At 43.4% G+C, this 21,448-nt stretch overlaps 1 protein-coding gene across 2 annotated transcripts in view; it reads left to right on the forward strand.

Annotated features, from left to right (window-relative positions):
* tbc1d4 (TBC1 domain family, member 4) overlaps positions 1 to 21,448 on the forward strand; it is a 153,942-nt gene that overhangs the window by 44,030 nt on the left and 88,464 nt on the right. For both annotated transcript variants that reach the window (XM_064975640.1, XM_064975641.1), the window contains exons 5-9: positions 11,379 to 11,468; positions 13,461 to 13,565; positions 14,911 to 15,043; positions 20,056 to 20,147; positions 20,853 to 20,963. In XM_064975640.1, the coding sequence (XP_064831712.1) occupies positions 11,379 to 11,468; positions 13,461 to 13,565; positions 14,911 to 15,043; positions 20,056 to 20,147; positions 20,853 to 20,963 (531 nt within the window). The remainder of the gene's footprint in view (positions 1 to 11,378; positions 11,469 to 13,460; positions 13,566 to 14,910; positions 15,044 to 20,055; positions 20,148 to 20,852; positions 20,964 to 21,448) is intronic.

A 21,448-nucleotide genomic window follows, 5' to 3' on the forward strand; every position in this document is an offset into this window, starting at 1 on the left:
TACATTTGTACTCTGTCTTGACTCGGTTTTGGACAGTGAGGACACTTAATGTTTCCCAAGGCCAGCTGAGTAAAAAACTCATAATTATCAGTTATATATCGTGGAGCTCCTGCCTAGGCAGCAAATATCCTGAGAGAAAATGATGCACACACCTGCAGCCAGTAGGAGTACAGGTGTCCCTATATAAGGGGATGCGTCCCCACAATCAGCCTCCCCGCAATCAGCCTCCCATTATCCTCCCAGCGACAGAACTGAAGAAGCCTAGAAGAGAGAAGTCTCAGACAGCGGGTTCGTCCTATCTCCTGGTCTCGACATCGTCCATCAATGAGCACACTTTTTCTACCCCCAAAAACCTTTAAGAGCTTAGTGTTGCTGCTCCACTATGGCGGCTATGGACCTGCGCAGCACGCTAGGGGCGGCCTTACGGATATCCCCCGGAATGAGCTAGCTGCGCCCTCGTTTCTTTAAAGAAGAATAGGCAGCGGTGGGCGTTTTTTTTTTTTTTTTTTTTTTTTTTTTTTTTTGGGGGGGGGGTAGATCTTCCTCTCGAGGACGCCATGTCTGTGTTAGCCTTAGGTTCTGAGACGGAGAAGACGAGGATGTTGGGAAGTGTCTGGGTTTTTCTCCGGGAAAAACCCCCTGACCACTGACCAAGGCTGAAATGACCCCCCTCCCCAGGGAGAGCGATGGTAATTTCACATCCTTGGGCAAGGAAGAGACAGGCTCCGAGTTTTCAGCAGCCCCCTCCTACGCCACGGCCTCTGCGCTTTGACTTTACAGGGCTCATTGAGCGGGCCACAAGCCGTCTAGAGATTGCACTGCCCCCTATTACTTCCAACCCGGAAGTGGATATGATGGTTGGCGGCCCATACTCTAAACCGAGACGGGCGACTGTGCCTTTGGCAACAGCCATGCCCTCACTCACAAAATACAAGAAGAGTGCGGCCAGAGCGCCGGCAAAGGCATACACCCCATTCAGCAGAGTGGATGACAAACGGCTTCAGGAGATCCCTATGCTCGAGGACGCCCGAGCTGCGTACCTTGTCCCAGGTTTGAGCTCCTGGCTATCGTCCAAGAAACTCACATTACCTACGACAGACTCACATCCCAGGTGATAGAGAAGTCCTTTGCTCTAGTGGTACAGGCTGTAGCAGCAAATAATAATATTGCCCTCCTGGCAGCCTCTGTCCCGTCTCACCATGGGTAGGACTGAGCTGTTGGGAGAGGAGATAGAGGAAGCGGTGAGTATAGCGCCGGAAAGGCGTCGGCTGTATGAGCGGGGAGACCACTTTGGTGGTCGCGGAGCACCACCTCTGATGACAAAGCCGCCCTACTAAACGCCCCCGTCTCTTCTGAGCCGCTGTCAAATATGCGGATGTGTGTTTTGGGAGCTAGAGGAGGAGAAGCAGCAGCTATCTAGACACCTACCGTTGGCAGGAGGGTCTAGAGCAACTTCAACAAAGCCCCCTCGCTCCACCGTCTTTAGTAGACCTGGGTCTACGGCCAGACGGAGAGCCCGTCGAACGGCAGCATCTGGTGCACCAAGAGTGGGCCCCGCCCCTCCGGCAGCACCAGAGAAGGCAGCCACTCCCGGCGAGAGAGATCTTAATTTCGTCACCCTATAGCGACCTAGGGGCAGCCAGAAGAGACGGCGACCATGACAGGGAGAGGACGGGAGAGAGCGCAGCACCTTGCGTGACAGCTCCCACTGTTCCCCCCCCACCCCTGCAAAAGGAGTAGCCAATGTGTCGTTTGTTAATAACAATGTGTTCCATCTGACTTTGTCACAAGAACCTCTTTTCCATTACAATCCTGAGACCATTCAGGTTCATCTCTCTCTCTCTTCCTCTCACTGCTCTGTGTGTAGCACAGCCCACCATGGCTGCGTAGCTGAGCAGACACATGAGGACGTTGTGAGTTGGAATGACATAAGGGCAGCAAAATTGACACTCTTGATGAGCCGCCATGCTATACCTCATGAGAACCCTACACCTACACCCTACACCTACACGGTGGCGGGTAGCCACGGCAGCAGGTTGCCTAGAGGTTAGAGCATTGGATTAGTAACCGAAAGGTTGCAAGATCAATTCCCCGAGCTGACAAGGTAAAATATGTAGTTTTTCCCCTGAACAAGGCAGTTAACCCACTGTTCCTAGGCCGTCATTGAAAATAAGAATTTGTTCTTAACTGACTTGCCTAGTTAAATAAAGGTCAAAAATAACTCAGGCAGGTGCCTCAGTTAGTGCAGCTCAGACCCGTGCTGTGTTCACGGAGGGCTGCAACCACAAGATTACATGTGTAACCAAAGTGTTACCACCCCCGTTTCTCACAGAACACACCAATATTTCCTCCCCCTTTCAAGTGGGGCCCACCCTGGGCTGTCCCACTTCTTCAGTGTCGAGGGACAGTGGCGGCTTGGGCCATAGAGGAATACACGTCCTTCCTACTGTCTGTACCACAGCTTCGCACTCTCCCGCTCTCAGAGCATTATTGGGAGTGGCAGCAAAGCTGCACTCTCACCCCTGCTAAGCTGCATGTTGAAGGGTTGTGCCATCCAATTCCACCAAACTCCTCCCCTATTTTCTGGCGTGGTGGAGACAGTGATGAAGACGCCAGAGAAAATAGCCGCTCTTGTGAAAGAGATTATGGAACTTCTCGCGAAGGAGGTGGTCACAGTAATCCCCAAGAGCCAAGGCACACTACTTCCTAGTGCTTAAAGAAGATGAGGGAATGAGGCCAATATTGGATTTTCGCACTCTCAACGAGAGCGAAGCCAAAAGGCCTGTTCGAGTGCCTATGACAAAACGTCTGCTGGAATGTATCCACAACAAATAATTTTGTATAAGCGTAGACCTAAAGGATGCATACTTTCATGTGCCGGTGCATCTACGTCACAGGAAGTTTCTGCATTTTTCCTTGCAAAGGTTGGCGTACAAGTATGCAAGTATGCCATTCGGTGGAGGTAGCATTGGAACCGTTGCGTCGTCAAGGGACAAGGCTACTAGCCTACCTAGACAACCTACTGGTTCTCGCCCCGTCAGCAGAACTGGCGAAAGATAGTGATTTATCACACACGTCTGGGGTTTGCTGTGTATGGTGAAAAGAGCCGCGCCTTGGCCCAGTCATCAGATTGTCTACCTGCGTTTACAGCTAGACACTGACTATGAAGGCTCGAATTTCGGATCCTACACGGGCTGCCTTTTTGCTAACCCTAAGAAGGTTTTACACGGTAACGGCGCATTCTGTCATGACACTCTTGGGTCTCATGTTGTCTGCCCACTCCGCGGTTCCGCTGGTACTTCTGCACATGCGCAGAACACAGCGATGGTTTGCCCAGCTACAACTGGACCCAGTGAGGCACTGTCATCGTTTGGTAGGTCCCCTCTCGATCAGAGCGGACCTGAACTATTGGAGAGACCCGTGCTTCCTAATGCAAAGGGTCCCAATAGGCAGAGTGTCCTCCTACATTCCAGTGTTTACGGACGCTTGTCTGACTGAATGGGGAGGGGCATGTCAGGCTCGGGCGGTCGGAGGTGTGTATCAACCTCCTGGAGTTGGAGACAGTTCTTCTGGTTCTGAACCACTTCGTGTCTACCCTACGGGGGTCAAGACGTGCTGGTCTGGTTGGACAACCGAACCACAGTAGCCTACATAAATCACAAAGGAGGAGGCAGTTCTCCTGCACTCCACAGGCTGGCAGAGGAATTGTGGCTGTGAGCTCACGAGCACCTTCACTCGTTGACAGCAGCACACATTCCAGGATTTCAGAACATCGGAGCAGACCTCCAGAGTGGCGCAGAGGTCTAAGGCACTGCATCTCAGTGCTAGATGCGTCACTACAGACAGCTTGGTTCGAATCCAGCTGTATCACAACCGGCTGTGATTGGGAGTCCTATTTGGCAGCGCACAATATGCTCAGGTTTGGTCAGTGTAGGCCATCCTTGTAAATAAGAATTTGTTCTTAACTGACTCGCCTAGTTAACCTTTATTTAAATTTAAAAAATACATACATGAGGGGGTCCCCGAGACGATGAGTGACAACTGCATCCCGACATTGTTATCCAAATATGGGAATGGCTTGGGAGAGCCGAGGTGGACCTGTTTGCGTCACGTGTGAACGCGCAGTGTCTCCTATGGTTCTCCCTACGAGCCCAGGACAAACCGGCACTAGGGATAGACGCTTTTGCGCACCAACTGTGGACTGTGCGCATTTCCACCGCTGTCCTGCATTCTCCCACTGCTAGCCCGCATGAGAACAGGATGGCTGTCAATCAAATTGATAGCCCCCGATCACCCAGGGGCTCCGTGAGACTCGGGAGATGACTCAAATGTTGGTTGCGCCATCATGGTTGGAGTGCCGTTGGTTATCTGATTCAGTAATCAGAACCATACAGGCTTCACATGCAAGTTCCACATCCATGTTGAATGCCAGCAAATGGAACGTGTTCCACGTGGTCCACAGAGAATGTGATGTCAGGTTGAGAGTGTGCTCTCATTCTTACAGTTCATGTTTGACAAGCAGCGCTCACCCGCCACCATTAAGGTGTTCGTGGCAGCGATTTCAGCTTGTCATGAGGGGTTTGGCAGAGACAGTCTTCAGCCAAGCTCTAGTGAAACATTTTCTATTGGGAACGCGGCGGCTTAGGCCAATGCCTAGAGCCACTCTGCCCCAGTGGGATTTGATTGTGTTACTCGAGGTGCTCTGCGAGATGCCGTTCGAGCCATTGAATCAAATTCCCATCAAGATGTTGTCTCAGAAGACTGCACTGTTGCTTGCTTTGACTACGGCCAAGCGCGTCAGTGATTTGTGTGCTCTTTCGACGAGACCCGACTGCCTTGCCATCAATGGCGTTTTGAGCAGAGCGCGTTACGTCCTAACCCAGAATTTATGCAGAAGGTTATTAAGAGATCATTTAGGGTATAGACTGTTGCGCTGTGGGCCTTCTCCCCCCTCCCCATGTGGAGAGGAGGGACTTCATCGCCTGTGCACGGTGCGCTCCTTGGCGATGATTAGGTCATTGCCTCAGCTGTTTGTGTGTCACAGTGCTAGTACACTTGGTAGACCACTTTCTAAACAGCGGCTGTCTAATTGGCTTTGTGAAGGCATTTAGGCGGCTTATGAGGCGGTAGGGCGGCCATTACCTCAGGGCGTAAGAGCCCACTCCACTCGTAGAGCAGAGGAAGAGGATAAAGAGGATAGAGGACTTCAGGGGTAGAGGATACTTTCCAGCAGCGTTGTGGTTGTCACGGTCTCCTTTGATCTGATTCTACCTGTCGTCTAACTCTAGCTCGTTCTGTACTCAGCGTGGCTGAAGGGAGAACTTGAGTTAAAGGATGCAGGACTATTGGGCGGGGTTCCCATTAGGTCCACTCTTTTTTTCAAGGAGAGAGACGTGACCTCTGTTTGACACTGTCAGTACAGTAGAGAATGTCTTGACTGCCCATCTGTGTGTCACTGTGTTGGGGCAGCGTGATGAGGGCACTAGTACTGTAACTAGTGTTACTTTACTATTAGAATGGTCACTAAATCTGATGGAATATTGAGTTCTCAACTATCTGCTGAGACAGATTAGTATGACCCATATTCTATTATCTGCCCACGAATCATTGGCTTTGCATATTGATTGAGTGTGGTGGGTTACACTGAGAAATCTGTGAGTATGTCTTCTAAACTGTTTGCTGATGGGAACGCTAGAGCTAAGGTGAGAAGTGCAGGACTAATGGACAGGGTTTCCATCAGCTTTTTCCTATTAGAATGACTACATTACATGACTCCTGGGGTGGTACAGTAGAGTCATGTTTATGACTGTGTTTGGGCTGATGGATTAGGGATATTGTTCTGTAACTAGTATTACAGTACTACTAGACCAATCTTAAAATTGAAGTATCTATCTGCTTGTACAGATTAGCTCATATTATGTTTATCTACCCACTAGTCATTGGCGAATACCTCTAGACTGAGTAGGGCGGATTACAGGACTGCAGGATTTGGTCGCAGCAATTGCTGCGTCCAACCTTTTCATTAAGTGGGAAGAGTTAGACTTGGCAGGGAGTACATTTTGGGAGTGTTTCGTTCCGCCTTAAACCACTGTAGAACAATAGTTACCGGAGTGTAACTCCAGTTCTATGAGTGGAGCAGAGCCCCACACGGCTTAAGGCCCTGCAACCCCCAGTCTTGCTGAAGATCATTTTCGGGAGGGTGATTGTGGGGAAGCATCCCATTATATTGGGACAGCTGTACTCCTATTGCCTGCAGGTGCGTGCATAATTTCTCTCTGGCTATTCACTGCCTAGGCAGTGGGGTTAACTTCTTGGCACATCCATCCCGTGAGCGGGATCATTTTCATCAACATCCGCTGAATTGCAGAGTGCCAAATTCAAATTAAATTACTAAAAATATTTAATTTTCATGAAATCGCAAGTGCAATATAGCAAAACACAGTTTAGCTTGTTGTTAATCCACCAGATGTATCAGATTTCAAAAAAGCTTTACAGCAAAAGCTATCCAAGCGCTTGTTAGGACATCTCTCTCAGCATACAAAACATTTCAAACAGCAAGCAGCAAAGTAGATTGGTCACTAAATTCAGAAAAGCAATACAATTAATCTTCGGATGTTTGCACTCACGAGACTCCCAGTTACAAATGTTCCTTTTGTTCGATATTTTTATATCCAAATACCTCCTTTTGGTTTGCGAGTTTTGTTCCGAAATCCACAGGCTCATGATGGGCAGACGACAAATAGTATCCGTGAAGTTCATAGAAACATGTCATACGTTTTCTATAATCAATCCTCAGGTTGTTTTTACAATAAATAATCAATCATATTTCAACCTGGACCGTAGCTTTTTCAATAGGAGAGAGAGAGAAAATGTCCGCTCCAAGCTGTTGCACAAGCAAAACTCTGCTGGCACCCAGCCATCCACAATATTTTGACAGTTTTGGAAACGTTAGATTGTTTTATATCCTAATCTGACAACTATATGCATATTATAGATTCTGGGTCTGAGAAATAGGCAGTTTCATTTGGGTACATTTTTCATCCAAAGATCATCCTACACTCAACCGGTTAACCACTAGGAGCAGAGCTCCTTTTTTGGGCTCCACTCCACTCATAGAACTGGTTACTATTGCTTCCATTCAGTCAGTGCATAAAATGGCTTGGCCAGGCCAAATATATGCATTCCTTTCCTGAAACATTAATATCTTAACAGCCTATATATCTACTATACACTGTTTTGCACAGAGGTGAATCTATAGACCCTCAGTGTGCAACAGGTTGGTGATTCTGAAAGGACAGCAGCCGTAATGCCAGCACAATCATGTAGGAGGGTGCACTTTTTGTAAAACACAAAGAGCCAGTGGTGTAGTGGAGGGTATACGCAGGTATAAACCGTATACCCACTTTTTTTCACTGGGCATTGGTTATACTCACCCATCAGAAGGGATTAAGAAGTATCAAAATAGTGTGGTGGAGGTATACGACTTACCAATTATGTAGTACAATAGAGAAATCATGCACAAAGTAGCTTACGCAATAGCAAAGCATGTGAAATATATTCACACATGGCCAAGTTTAAATGAAATATCATCTGCAGGCAGCAAGAGTGTGCAGCTCTCAACTGGTTTTGGCAAGGAGCAGCTCACAGAAGAATGACATCGGGAGCCAGGCCCTGACATGCCCACCCACTGGGGAGCCAGGCCCTGACATGCCCACCCACTGGGGAGCCAGGCCCTGACATGCCCACCCACTGGGGAGCCAGGCCCTGACATGCCCACCCACTGGGGTGCCAGGCCCTGACATGCCCACCCACTGGGGAGCCAGGCCCTGACATGCCCACCCACTTTTGGAGCCAGGCCCTGACATGCCCACCCACTGGGGAGCCAGGCCCTGACATGCCCACCCACTGGGGAGCCAGGCCCTGACATGCCCACCCACTGGGGAGCCAGGCCCTGACATGCCCACCCAATGGGGAGCCAGGCCCTGACATGCCCACCCAATCAGATTGATTGAAGGACTACTATAGAGTTAGCATATCTCTTCCGTTTGCAAATTCACTCTGGCTATCTAGTCCGATTTCAGAGCGCTCACGCCTGAGTTTGTCAGAGTGCAGAACAACTGATCAATTTACGAACGCGCAACACCTGCAGAATGTGACGGGTGTCAGTAAACGTAGGCAAAAAAAGTAATCGTTTGTAAAAAAAAAAAAACAGCTCTCAACCTGCTCCACTACAGCCCTGTCGATGTGAATGGAAGCGTGCTTGGACCTCCCTTTCCTGTAGTCCGCAATCATCTCCTTAGTCTTGATCATGTTGAAGGAGAGGTTGTTGTCCTGGCACCACATGGCCAGGTCTCTGACCTCCTCCCTGTAGGCTGTCTTGTCGTTGTCGGTGATCAGGCCTACCACTGTTGTCATCATAAAACTTAATGATGGTGTTGGAGTCGTGCCTGGCCATGCAGTCATGAGAGAACAGGAGGGGGCTGAGCACGCACCCCTGAGGGGCCCTCGTGTTGAGGATCAGCGTGGCGAATGTGTTGTTACCTACCCTTACCACCTGGGGGCGGTCCGTCATGAAGTCCAGGATCTAGATGCCTTTATCTAGCTTCTGACAACCTAGCCAATGGCTGATTGTTAAATCTAGATTTTTCTCCCCAGAGACCAGCAAAGAACATCCTGATTGTATATTTTTTTTCCGCTTCAGTGTTGAAACTCTTTCCATTAAAAACTGAAGAGATTAAATTAAAAAAAATCATAAATCCTTAGCCCTTCTCTGAAAGCGTAGAAGGCCCATTGTTCACCACTATGTTTGGGTTAGTAATAATTTGTAGAGTGGCTATATTTTCCCTCAGAATGCATTTTCTTGACAATTCTAAATGTCTAAAGAATCCACATGTTGTTCTGAAATATAAACACAGAAATACTGGATATTTTGAACTCTTATTATGGTGGTGATTTTGTAAAATTACAAAAATGGTCTTCAACTGGACATGGTCTCAGACCCATTGACCCCCTCCCGGTCTCGGTCTTAACTCGGACTCAATTTGCTCCGGTCTTGAACACAACAATGTGCTTCTCCATGATTAGCAGACCTGGATTCAAATAGTACATTTGCAAATCGCTCTAATACTTTGAGGGTTTCATTGAGCCAGTTCAGTGTGTCAGATGTGCTGGGACTATTCGGTTGTTCCCATTGCGCCAGGCAAGCGCAGCTCAATTATTTGAAAGAAAATGGATACAACTTGAACGCTGGTTTGACGATTACCATGCAAGCTGTTCAGTTATCCAGCTGCCTGTCCTCACACCCAAGCCATCCTCATAAAAGCTACTTTAGGAAAGTGGAGCATAGTGCTCAATATGGTACCCTGTGTCTGTAGCTATCCAGATTTTCATGCAAATGTATAAAAATCTGCATAAAGAAAATATGCTCATTTTCCAGCCAGTGATGTGTTTCCACCAAAATGACTTGTATTTTTTTTGCTTGAGTTTTCATGTACTGAATAAAAATCTTAAGTTCAATGTGTTTCCATTGCATTCAACTATTACAATAATTTTGTCACAGAAACTGTTGCATTAAATGGCAAATGTCCCTATTCTGGTCTTGGCACGTGCTCTCCAGCCAACAGCGGATACAGTACGAGTAGACTACTCCTACATTATGATGATGTGGATAAGAGCATATTTTTATTTGTCAAGAGGCAGTCAAGCATCGATCATCATGTCACAGAATAAGACCCTCAATATTTATTGGAAAGGAGCATCAAGATCACCTTGAATTTTCACCACCCTGTGAAGTTCATTGTAATTTATTTCATATGTAGCCACCATATCATCACGTGACTCCAAGTTTACTTCAATATGATGGTTATTATATCAATATTTACCGACACAAAAAGATCCCACCATGTCGACTGAACAAATTATCTTTCGGCATTTAGAACATTTTACAGAAATTTCCTGTTTCCATCACAGCTGTCATTACTTTTTTTTTTTTTTTTTTATAAGTATGACTTTACCCATATAAAAACTGTAGATAGAAATGTGGTTTGTGGCAGTCAATTTTGGGGGAAATTATTTGTGCAGACTTTGTTTTACTGTGTGTCTGAGGGAATGATGACAAATTTCCATGAATAGCAAGATGAGGCCCATCTTGAGATACCCATCATAAGACATTGTGGACTTGCTTTCCATTAGGCTTTGGGCAGGATCCAGATTTTCATACCGTCATACAATTCTTCTTCCATCCCAGGATGAAGGTATTACCAGCCTAACACACAAGGGGGCACAAAAAAAGGCCATTGTTGATATACATTTACATTTACATTTAAGTCATTTAGCAGACGCTCTTATCCAGAGCGACTTACAAATTGGTGAATTCACCTTCTGACATCAGTGGAAGAGCCACTTTACAATAGTGCATCTAAATCATTTAAGGGGGGTGAGAAGGATTGCTTTATCCTATCCTAGGTATTCCTTGAAGAGGTGGGGTTTCAGGTGTCTCCGGAAGGTGGTGATTGACTCCGCTGTCCTGGCGTCGTCGATATATGACCAAAATGCTAATAAAACATATGCACAAGTAATAGTGAAATCACACAAATGCTGTAAATGTTAACGAGCGAAAACGAATGTAAACTAATTGCAAAGATACGCAAATTCAACTCATAAAGTTATAAGCATAGTTAATAGCTACCGAATGTCATTTTAGGTGAGTGTGGACATTTACAAGCGAAATTGAATGCGAGATTGTTCATTTTCACAAAGTTTTGATGCATGCTTTTCAGAAGAAAGAGCAGCATGTGTTCATGGAGAAGAACGGACAAGAACAAAAAATGCTAGTAGGAAGGACGGGGGAAAAAATGGCAGTAGTACAGAACTCTGATAATGGAGCTTATAATGGCAGAGAGCCATTATAAGATATCTGATGGCAAATGTTTAGTAGTGAAGTGCATACAATTGTAACTTCATTGCCTAATGTGCGCCGCACAACAGAGACTTGCCAATTATGTATAGAGCGCTATGGACTATCCCATTGTGCTCTTTACAACAAACACGTTACTCCCTCAGCTGTTCTGGGGAACAACAGTAAGCTTCATAATGCAAAATAATGTGACTGGTGAAATGAAGAACGTAATGTGCTTTATCTGCTAACGTATTGCACAAGTTGACTACAGGTATTAACTTAAAAAAGTAGCTACAAATAATCTCATTTTTGAGAAACTTCAAATATAGTTTTGACTGTATTGAAAAACCATTCTATGACTTTTCCGATTAACCTTGTATACAGTATTTCCCCCAAGCCTACTTTCTACTCTTCTAAAGAAGCCGGCTTGATCAATGTATCAAGGTCAGATTCCTCATTAATGTGTCTGCTTGTTTTTCAGGTCGGACGCTTTGAGGTGAACCTGATCAGTCCAGACAGTAAGACTGTGGTGCTGGAAAAGAGATTCAAAGACATCTCGTCCTGCTCTCAGGTAGGTAAACCTGGGTTTGTTTTTCACTCTACTGTGTTCCGTGTTTACATTCACATTCATCCAGCTCATCTCATCCCAATGCTACAGAGCTTTTCACAGGTGCAAATTCCCCAAACTTAACTCTTTCTTGAACATGTCTACTTTATGAATAAATAAATGCGTTAGTTTGGGGGCTTGCATTGTCAGAGGATCATTTCTTAGTATTTTAGTACAAATGCACATTACTTCAGCTCAGTCTTTCATCTTTTCGTTGTCAAGGATTTACTTGACTACTAGTCCTACTAATATGAAAAAAATTGTATTTTGACACATCATGGAACAAGGTGTTAGGTTCTATTTCTCAGAGTAACAACTCAACGGACTCTATGAAAGCTCAAACCAAGTTTATTCTTCCCATAGGGTCAGTACAGCTGCAATAGACACACTGTTCACACAAGCGCTGATCTTTAACCCTTTATCCTAGGCTGAGTCTCCTCCTACACATCTGTATAAGCACTGTATCTGCTAGGCAGGAAACTAAGTGATAAACTTTTCTTTCTCGCTTAACTTCTTACGGCTGAAATCCCGTTAACGGGATCGATTTTACAACAGCCAGTGAAAGTGCAGGGCGCCAAATTTAAACAACAAATCTCTCAAAGTATTATACACCATTTCAAAGATAAACTTGTTGTTAATCCCACCACAGTGTCCGATTTCAAAAAGGCTTTACGACGAAAGCATACCATGCGAATATGTTAGGTCAGCACCTAGTCACAGAAAAACACAGCCATTTTTTCCAGCCAAAGAGAGGGGTCACAAAAAGCAGAAATAGAGAACATGAATCACTAACCTTTATGATCATCTTCAGATGACACTCATAGGAGTTCATGTTACACAATACATGTATGATTTGTTCAAAAAAGTTCATATTTAAATCCAAAAATCTCATTTTACATTGGCACGTTATGTTTAGTAATGTTTTGCTTCCAAAACATCCGGTGATTTTGCAGAGAGCCACATCAATTTACAGAAATACTCATCATAAATGTTGATGAAAATACAAGTGTTATACATGGAATTAAAGATATACTTCTCCTTAATGCAACCACTGTGTCAGATTTCAAAAAAGCTTTACGGAGAAAGCACACCATGCAATAATCTGAGTACAGCGCTCAGAGACCAAAACAAGCCATACAGATACCCACCATGTTGTGGAGTCAACAGAAGTCAGAAATAGCATTATAAATATTCACTTACCTTTGATGATCTTCATCAATAATAATATGCATATCGTAGTTTCTGGGCCTGAGTATAGCAGGTAGTTTACTCTGAGCACCTTATTCATCCAAGCTACTCAATACTGCCCCCCAGCCATAAGAAGTTGACCTGACCTCTACCCCCTTCATCAATAATCCATGGCTCTCTCCCCTTATCAATGCCTGCCACATGTGATCGCTTTCCCTACACTCAGTACATTCCAAGCTTAATTGCCCCCACCACATGCCTTCCTCCTACAGATAACCATTAACCTCTGGTGTAGCCCCTCGGCTATGGCAGTCCTCAGGTCTCTATTGATGATTAATAACATTTCAAGTTTAGAAATGCATTCCTATCAAAGGTTAGTAAAACAATTACTTGAAGGGAGTCCCATAAAACAATAAAAAAAGCAGTATATGCCATCTGCCACATTTGGGGGAAAGAGAATGCTCTTGTGTTATTGTTTATAGCCTAATACATTTCAGCTAAGTATTGTTTAAACCAGGGACAGCCACTCAGTCCATAAAGGCTACGTTACATAGCATTGCTTACATCTTTCTCCACTTGCAAACGATGTTGAATTGGGGGATTAGAAATTTTAAATTGATTTATAGAACATACACATCTCATATCTCTTAAACATATACTGTGCTGTATAAACTACCAATGAATTCTATACTTAAACTGTACCAATGTAGTGTATCTTCTGTATTGTAGCATATCATGATATTTGATTGTATTGTGCGGTTTGCTCAGGGTATAAACAAGACGGACCACTTTGGGTTTATCTTTCGCGACCCGGGGGAGACTGGTCCGGGCCAGTATGTGTGCTACGTCTTCCAGTGTGCCAGCGAATCCCTGGTGAGTGTTGGCTAGCTCCTCCCACTGCACACTCCCTGTGTACATCTCATTTGACATTATCAATCATAGTCTGCTGCTGGAAAAACGTATGTGTTATGGCTTTACATCCCCTGCTATATTGTGGATAAAGAGTTACCTGTCTAAAAGAACACAGACGGTGCTCTTTAATGGAAGCCTCTTCAAAATAATAGGTAGAATCATGAATTCCCCAGGGTAGCTGTCTAGGCCCCTTACTTTTTAAAGTTTTTCATAATGACATGCCACTGGTTTTGAGTAAAGCCAGAGTGTCTATGTATGCAGATGTCTCAACACTATACATGTCAGCTACTACAGCGACTGAAATGACAGCAACAATTAACAAAGAGCTGAAGTTAGTTTTAGAATGGGTGGCAAGGAATAAGTTATCGCTAAATATGTATTTGGGACAAATCATTCACTAAACGCAAAACCTCAACTAAATATTGTATTAAATAATGTGGAAATTGAGCAACTGTCATTGTCCATAATATGCGCAACTCTGCCTTCTTAACAGCCCTGTCAACAAGTCAGGTCCTACAGGCTATACTTTTGTCACACTTGGACTACTGTTCAATAGTGTGGTCAGGTGCCACAAAGAGGGACTTAGGAAAATAGGCATAGACACATGCGTACGCACACGATATCATACACACGTACACATTGATTTTGCTTTGGAGATATGTTGAAGTGGAGTTGGAGCCTGAGGGCACACACTTAGTGTGTTGTGAAATCTCTGATGAATGTATTGTAATGTTTTCAAAATTATTTAACTGCCTTCATTTTGCCGGACTCCAGGAAGAGTAGCTGCTGGATTTGCAACAGCTAATTGGGATCCATAATAAATACAAATTGGTCCCTGACTGACTCCTTGTGGTTCCAATGGCTCAGTTCATTAGAGCAGGGTTCCCCATATGCAGAGTTTTGATCCAACCCTGCAGCAACACAATCGAATTAGCTAATTAGGGTCCAGAGAGAAGGTGTTGATTAGTTGAATATTTCAATCATAGGTTTTACAGAAGGGCTGAGCTTGCACATTCACTATCTGGAGATGGAGAACCATTTTAGCATGGTTGTGAGTTTGCTTCCTGCGTGCTATTATATACCTGGGCTATGTCAAAATGTTTAACTGAAGCTGTAATGCACAACTAAATCTACTGTAGGCCTACCAGTATCACAAAACATTGGTCATAATGTATTGGGTTCGGAAATAGCCTGGAGGAATGGTTCTGTGGAATGCTAGGAATCCAAACTGTTGTTTGATGTAAGTGGAGTTAGACTGCTGTGTGTGTGTGTGTGTGTGTGTGTGTGTGTGTGTGTGTGCCTATAGGTGGATGAGGTGATGCTTACTCTGAAGCAGGCCTTCAGTACGGCAGCAGCTCTGCAGAGCGCCAAGACACAGGTCAAGCTGTGCGAGGCCTGCCCTATGCACGACCTGCACAAACTCTGCGAGAGGATTGAGGGTACGCCACTGTCTACTGGATCTATTACAGTGCCTTCAGAAAGTATTCACACCCCTTGACTTTTTCCCCACATTTTGTTGTGTTACAAGGTGGGATTAAAATGGATTAAATTGTATTTTTCTGTCATTGATCTACACAAAATACTCTGTCAAAGTGGAAGAAAAATTCTAACACACTAATATACTGTATCTTGATTAGATAAGTATTCAACCCCATGTTTGAATCACCTTTGGCAGTGATTACAGCTGTGAGTCTTTCTGGATAAATCTCTAAGAGCTTTGCACACCTGGATTGTACAATATTTGCACATTATTATTTTAAAATGTCTTCAAGCTCTGTGAAGTTGGTTGTTGAAGGCCATTTTCAAGACGATTTCAGTCAAAACTGTAACTAGGCCAGTCAGGAACATTCAATGTCGTTTTGGTAAGCAACTCCAGTGTATATTTGGCCTTGTGTTTTAGGTTATTGTCCTGCTGAAAAGTGATTTGTCTCCCAGTGGCTGTTGGAAAGCAAATTGAACCATGTTTTCCTCTAGGATTTTGCCTGTTCTTAGCTCTATTCCATTTATTTTTATCCTAAAAAGCTCCCTAGTCCTTGCCGATGTTGAGCATACCCATAACATAATGCAGCCACCACCATGCTTGAAAATATGAAGAGTAGTACTCAGTGATGTGTTGTTTGATTTGCCCCAAACATACCGGATTGTATTCAGGACTTGACATTAATTTCTAATTTGTTGCAGTTTTGATTTAGTGCCTTACTAACAGGATGCATGCATATGTAGGCTTCCTGTTTTCACTCTGTCATTTAGGTTAGTAGTATGGAGTAACTACAATGTTGTAGTTCTCCTATCAGTAATTAAACTCTAACTGCTTTAAAGTCACCATTGGCCTCGTGGTGAAACCCCTGAGTGGTTTCCTCTCCGGCATCAGAGTTAGGAGGGATGCCTGTATCTTTGTAGTTACTGGGTGTATTGATACACCATCCAAAGTGTAATTAATAACTACACCATGCTCAAAGGGATATTCACTGTCTTGTAGCAGGTTCAAGGGTGTGGGGTTTCCACGTCACCAAGTTCAACAACGCCTTCACGAAAACATAGCACATATGTATATCAAACCACCACAAAGACACAGACGATATGTAGCCACATTGTCAAGCAAAAAGCACAATCACAAACGCAGGATTAAAAGAAAAATAATTCACTAACCTTTTGAAAATCTTCATCAGATGACAGTAATAGGACAATGTTACACAGTACATTTATGTTTTTTTCAATAATATGCAATTTATATCCATAAATCTCCGTTTACATTGAGCCATGTTCAAAAAATGCTACAGAAATGTCCGGAGAAATTATAAATTGCTCTGCCAGATAACAGCAATACAAATCATAAACATTGACTAAATAAATGTGTTCTACATATAGTTAGAAAGAAACACTGCTTCTTAATGCAACCGCTGTGTTACATTTATTTTTATCGTTACAGAATTCGTTCACTAGGCAATATTCTGAGGCGGCGCTCAGACATAAGCAATATTTCTCTGCTATGTTGGAGTCAACAGAAATACAAAATTAAAATATTCCCTTACCTTTGATGGTCTTCGATCAGAATGTAGTGGAAGGAGTCATACTTACCTAATATAACGTTTGGTTTCAGTTCGTGTGTCTTTGTATTAGCATATGCTAACAGCTTCAGGTGAAATGCACCAAAAAGGACTTCTGATCACGAACAGTTGCGCATCAAAACTTCAAAATTACATATTATATTATATGTCGACTAAACTGGTCAAACTAAGTGCAGAATCAAGCTTTAGGATGTTATTAACGTACAAAACAATTGGCGATTCAAACAAAATAACGCAACTCTCCTCAGCCGATGTGGAAAAAAAGAGTGCCTGTCTTCAATTGCGCCCTGACGCGGAGCTAAATTCTCGTGACACTTCAGTATTTTGCCCGCCAATTGGTCAAAGCTCGAGGGATTTTCTTCATTACGCACCCCATTGAAAGAACACAGCACGCAGTGTTGAAGACACAGAAACTGATCCCAGATCCGTAGGTGGTTGGGAAGGGTGGGGGCGATGACGTCAAAGTTGGGGTAACTTTCCTGATGAGAGAGAGAGTTTGGGAGAATGGCTGCCCTGTGAGTTCTGCTTTACATACAGACATAATTCGAACGGTTTTAGAAGCTTTAGAGTGTTTTCTATTATCTATTCAATAATTATTATATGCATATATTACCAATTTTAGACAGATTTTTTTTCTGTTTACTATGGGCACGCAATTCTTCCAAAGGGGGCAGTATTGTGCATAGCCTTAACTGGATAACCAAACACACACAAGGAGCACAACTGGAATGCAAATGGGGAGTTTTGCACACTGGGGAAAAGGGGGAAATCACCAGCCGTTTCACAGTCCACAATCCGTTATCTTTGTCCGTTCCGTTCTCCAGGGGTAATCCTTAAACTCGGGTCTTCAGCCAAACCGGTTTGGTACACAGTGGGGGTAATTAGACAGTCCAGGTCACAACGGATAATCACACAGATATTTATCTATCTTCATAACACATGCTTCCCTCTCCGTTCTCTGCCCCTTTGTGCAGGCCGCACAAGTACTCCCTGGCTTAACTTCTTGCGTCGAGCAATCCCGGATCCGGGATCCTATTTATAGCCTCAAGCTCATTAGCATAACGCAACGTTAACTATTCATGAAAATTGCAAATGAAATGAAATCAATATATTTGCTCTCAAGCTTAGACTTTTGTTAACAACACTGTCATCTCAGATTTTAAAAATATGCTTTTCAACCATAGCAAAACAAGCATTTGTGTAAGAGTATTGATAGCTAGCATAGCTATAAGCCTAGAATTCAGCCAGCAACATATTCACAAAAACAAGAAAAGCATTCAAATAAAATCATTTGCCTTTGAAGAACTTCAGATGTTTTCAATGAGGAGACTCTCAGTTAGATAGCAAATGTTCAGTTTTTCAAAAAATATTATTTGTGTAGGACAAATCGCTCCGTTTTGTTCACGTTTGGCTATGAAAAAAACCTGTATTCAGTTATAGCCTCAAGCTCATTAGCATAACGTAACATTAACTATTTATGAAAATCGCAAATGAAATAAATGTGCTATCTCTCAAGCTTAGCCTTTTCTTAACAACACTGTCATCTCAGATTTTCAAAATATGCTTTTCAACCATAGCAAAACAAGCATTTGTGTAAGACTATTGATAGCTAGCGTAGCATTTAGCAGGCAACATTTTCACAAAAACCAGAAAAGCATTCAAATAAAATCATTTACCTTTGAAGAACTTCGGATGTTTTCAATGAGGAGACTCTCAGTTAGATAGCAAATGTTCAGTTTTTCCTGAAAGATTCTTTGTGTAGGAGAAAAATGCTCCGTTTTGTATCACTTTTGGCTACCAAAAAAAAAACGAAAATTCAGTCACCAAAACGCTGAACTTTTTTCCAAATTAACTCCATAATATCGACTGAAACATGGCAAACGTTGTTTAGAATCAATCCTCAAGGTGTTTTTCACATATCTCTTCATTGATATATCGTTCGTGGAAGTCTGCTTTCTTCTCTGAATTAAATGGAAAAATACTTGCAGCTGAGGTTTACGCACCAATTTCGACGCAGGACACCGGGCGGACACCTGGTAAATGTGGTCTCTTATGGTCAAGCTTCCAATGATATGCGTACAAATACGTCACAATGCTGCAGACACCTTGGGGAAACGGCAGAAATTGTGGGCTCTCTCCTTGCGCATTCACAGCCATATAAGGAGACATTGGAAAACAGCGCTTCAAACAAGAAATGAGCAAAATTTTTGAAGTTTCATCTTGGTGTCGCCTGTAGCATCAGTTCTGTGGCACTCACAGATAATATCTTTGCAGTTTTGGAAACGTCAGAGTTTTCTTTTCAAAGCTGTCAATTATATGCATAGTCGAGCATCTTTTCGTGACAAAATATCTTGTTTAAAACGGGAACGTTTTTTTATCCAAAAATGAAATACTGCCCCTAGAGTTCAAAGAGGTTAATGATCCACAAGGCTCGCCTCGTTGGGGCAGGAAGTCCATATAAGCCCCGGGGGTGGAGCCAGCGGGCTGCAAGATATCTCCCTTCAATAACTACTCCCCTCACTTCTCCCTGCCGTCTGCCACAGTCTGCTTTTTAAAATAATTGTTTTACCCATCTACCAATAGGTTCCCTTCTTTGCAAGGCACTGCTCGACTGAGGGACCTTACATATAATCGTATTTGTGTGTGGTTGGTACAGAGATGAGGTAGTCATTCAAAAATCATGTTAAACTCTATTATTGCACCCAGAGCAACTTATAATGCGATTCATGCTTGCCATAACAAAGGAGTTGAATACTTATTGACATTTCAGCTTTTTTGGATAAAAAAACATACTTCCACTTTAACATTATGGGATATTGTGTGTAGGCTTGTGACACACAATCTCAGGCTGTAACACAACAACATGTGGAATAAGTCAAGGGGTGTGAACACTTTTTTTTGAAGACAGCTTTTTTTTGCTTTCAAAATAACCAAAAATATGACAGCACAGTGGAAGGAGACAATAAAAGCTAAATCAATTATCTTTCCAAATACAGATTGGAAATTTTTATTTGAAGGGTACTTACAGGAGGACTTAATGCCACAGTCATAATCCATTCATAAGCAGTGCATTACCATTTATTGAACCTTCATGTTATCAAATGAGAAAAGACTCACAAACACACTTCATCTCAGCTTCTCTGTCAAATCAATAGGGTTTGCAATTTGAATCATTTTGAGTCAGATAATTTTTCTACGTCAGCTTCTTAGAAAAATTAGCTCCACATTTTGAGTTTGAAAACACTGTCTTTGCATATCTCACCATCAGTCGACCCAGTTGGTTGTGTGCTCCATTCAATTCTCCTCTTCCCAGTCTATTCTAATTTATTTGGGGGGCGGGGGCTTAATGGCAAATAATTTTGTTCCTGTGTGTGTGAATCCAGGTCTGTATCCTCCCAGGGCCAAGCTGGCCATCCAGAAGTACCTCTCTCAACTGACTGATAACGAACAGGTCGACATCTTTGAGCGAGTTCAGGTAAGGACCACGCCTAGATTCAAATACCATTTTTAAAAATAATTTCAAATCCTTTATAGGTGCTTCATTGAGCTTGTCTGGCACAATTGACCATTAGAATAGTTGCAAACCTTGCCCCTCTGGAACTCCAGGCAGGCTAAATCTGAAAGATTTCAATAAGTATTTGAACCTTGGTCTGATAAGGACTGTGAGACTGAAGATAATTATTTTTCTTAGAATCAGTTTTGACTAATTAATTAATTAATAGTTTCTTAATCAGATCTTCCATGTAAAGAATGAGAGCAGCGATAATAGAAATCTTATCTTTAATCTACTGTATCTTTGTCAAAATGGAGCAGTAGATATATTTACAGGCTCCAACAGCTAGTAGCTTTAACAACCCCATTTAGAAAATGTATCTGTTTATATTGAATTCAATGACACCGACGACACCAACAGATCAAGTATAGATAGACTGGCACCAATGACAGCAATGAGTAGTGGCCCAGCTAGAACAGATTGGGTCACCCCTCTGAGCCAGGCTACTCCCTTGGTTTTTTGTTTCTTGGGGATTTAGTTTTTTCTCGCTTTTGCTCTGCTCTTTGGAATCTATGCTGAGTTAATGTAAAATCACTTTGTAAAAACTGCTGATGTAAAAAAGGGACTTATAAATACATTTGGCTGATTGATGGATGGATTTACTAAAATATGTATTCGTCCCTATAGAGAATGAAGCCTGTGTCGGACCAGGAAGAGAATGAGCTGGTGATTCTCCACCTCCGCCAGCTATGTGGAACCAAGCAGAAATCCCACCTCCACATCGGAGAAGCCCAACTGGTACTATTCCCTCACTTGTACTATAGACCTGCCTATAGGTTTAACCTGTCTGTCAATCAGCGGTCCCATTTGCGGTCTCCATAGTTGAGACAACAGCACATCCATAATGAGACAACAGCACCTCCTGTAATGTCACATGTAGAGTGACATTACATGCAGAGTAACCCCATCTCTCTCTCTCTCTCTCTCTCTCTCGTTCTGTCTTGCTCGATCTCTCTTCTCTCCCTGCCTCTCTTACTTTCCTGTCACTCACTGTCACCCATTCTCTGACTCACAGTGGCCCATGAAAGTTTATGACCAGCTCTTCATGGCCTGTTCCCGGTTTGTTAACAGCAGTGGAGAACACAGTCAGTTGAATGGAGTCCTCAATGTTCAAGCAGTATATTGAGACAAAACTATAAACCTCAAACCCTCTTCTAGGGAGCTCACTCTCAGGGCTCTAGGAGAGCAAGTTAAACCGCTACAGACCTCTTGTCTTGCAGAGC

The sequence above is a fragment of the Oncorhynchus masou genome, chromosome 10 (genome assembly GCF_036934945.1).
Source record: "Oncorhynchus masou masou isolate Uvic2021 chromosome 10, UVic_Omas_1.1, whole genome shotgun sequence".
Lineage (NCBI taxonomy): Eukaryota > Metazoa > Chordata > Actinopteri > Salmoniformes > Salmonidae > Oncorhynchus > Oncorhynchus masou.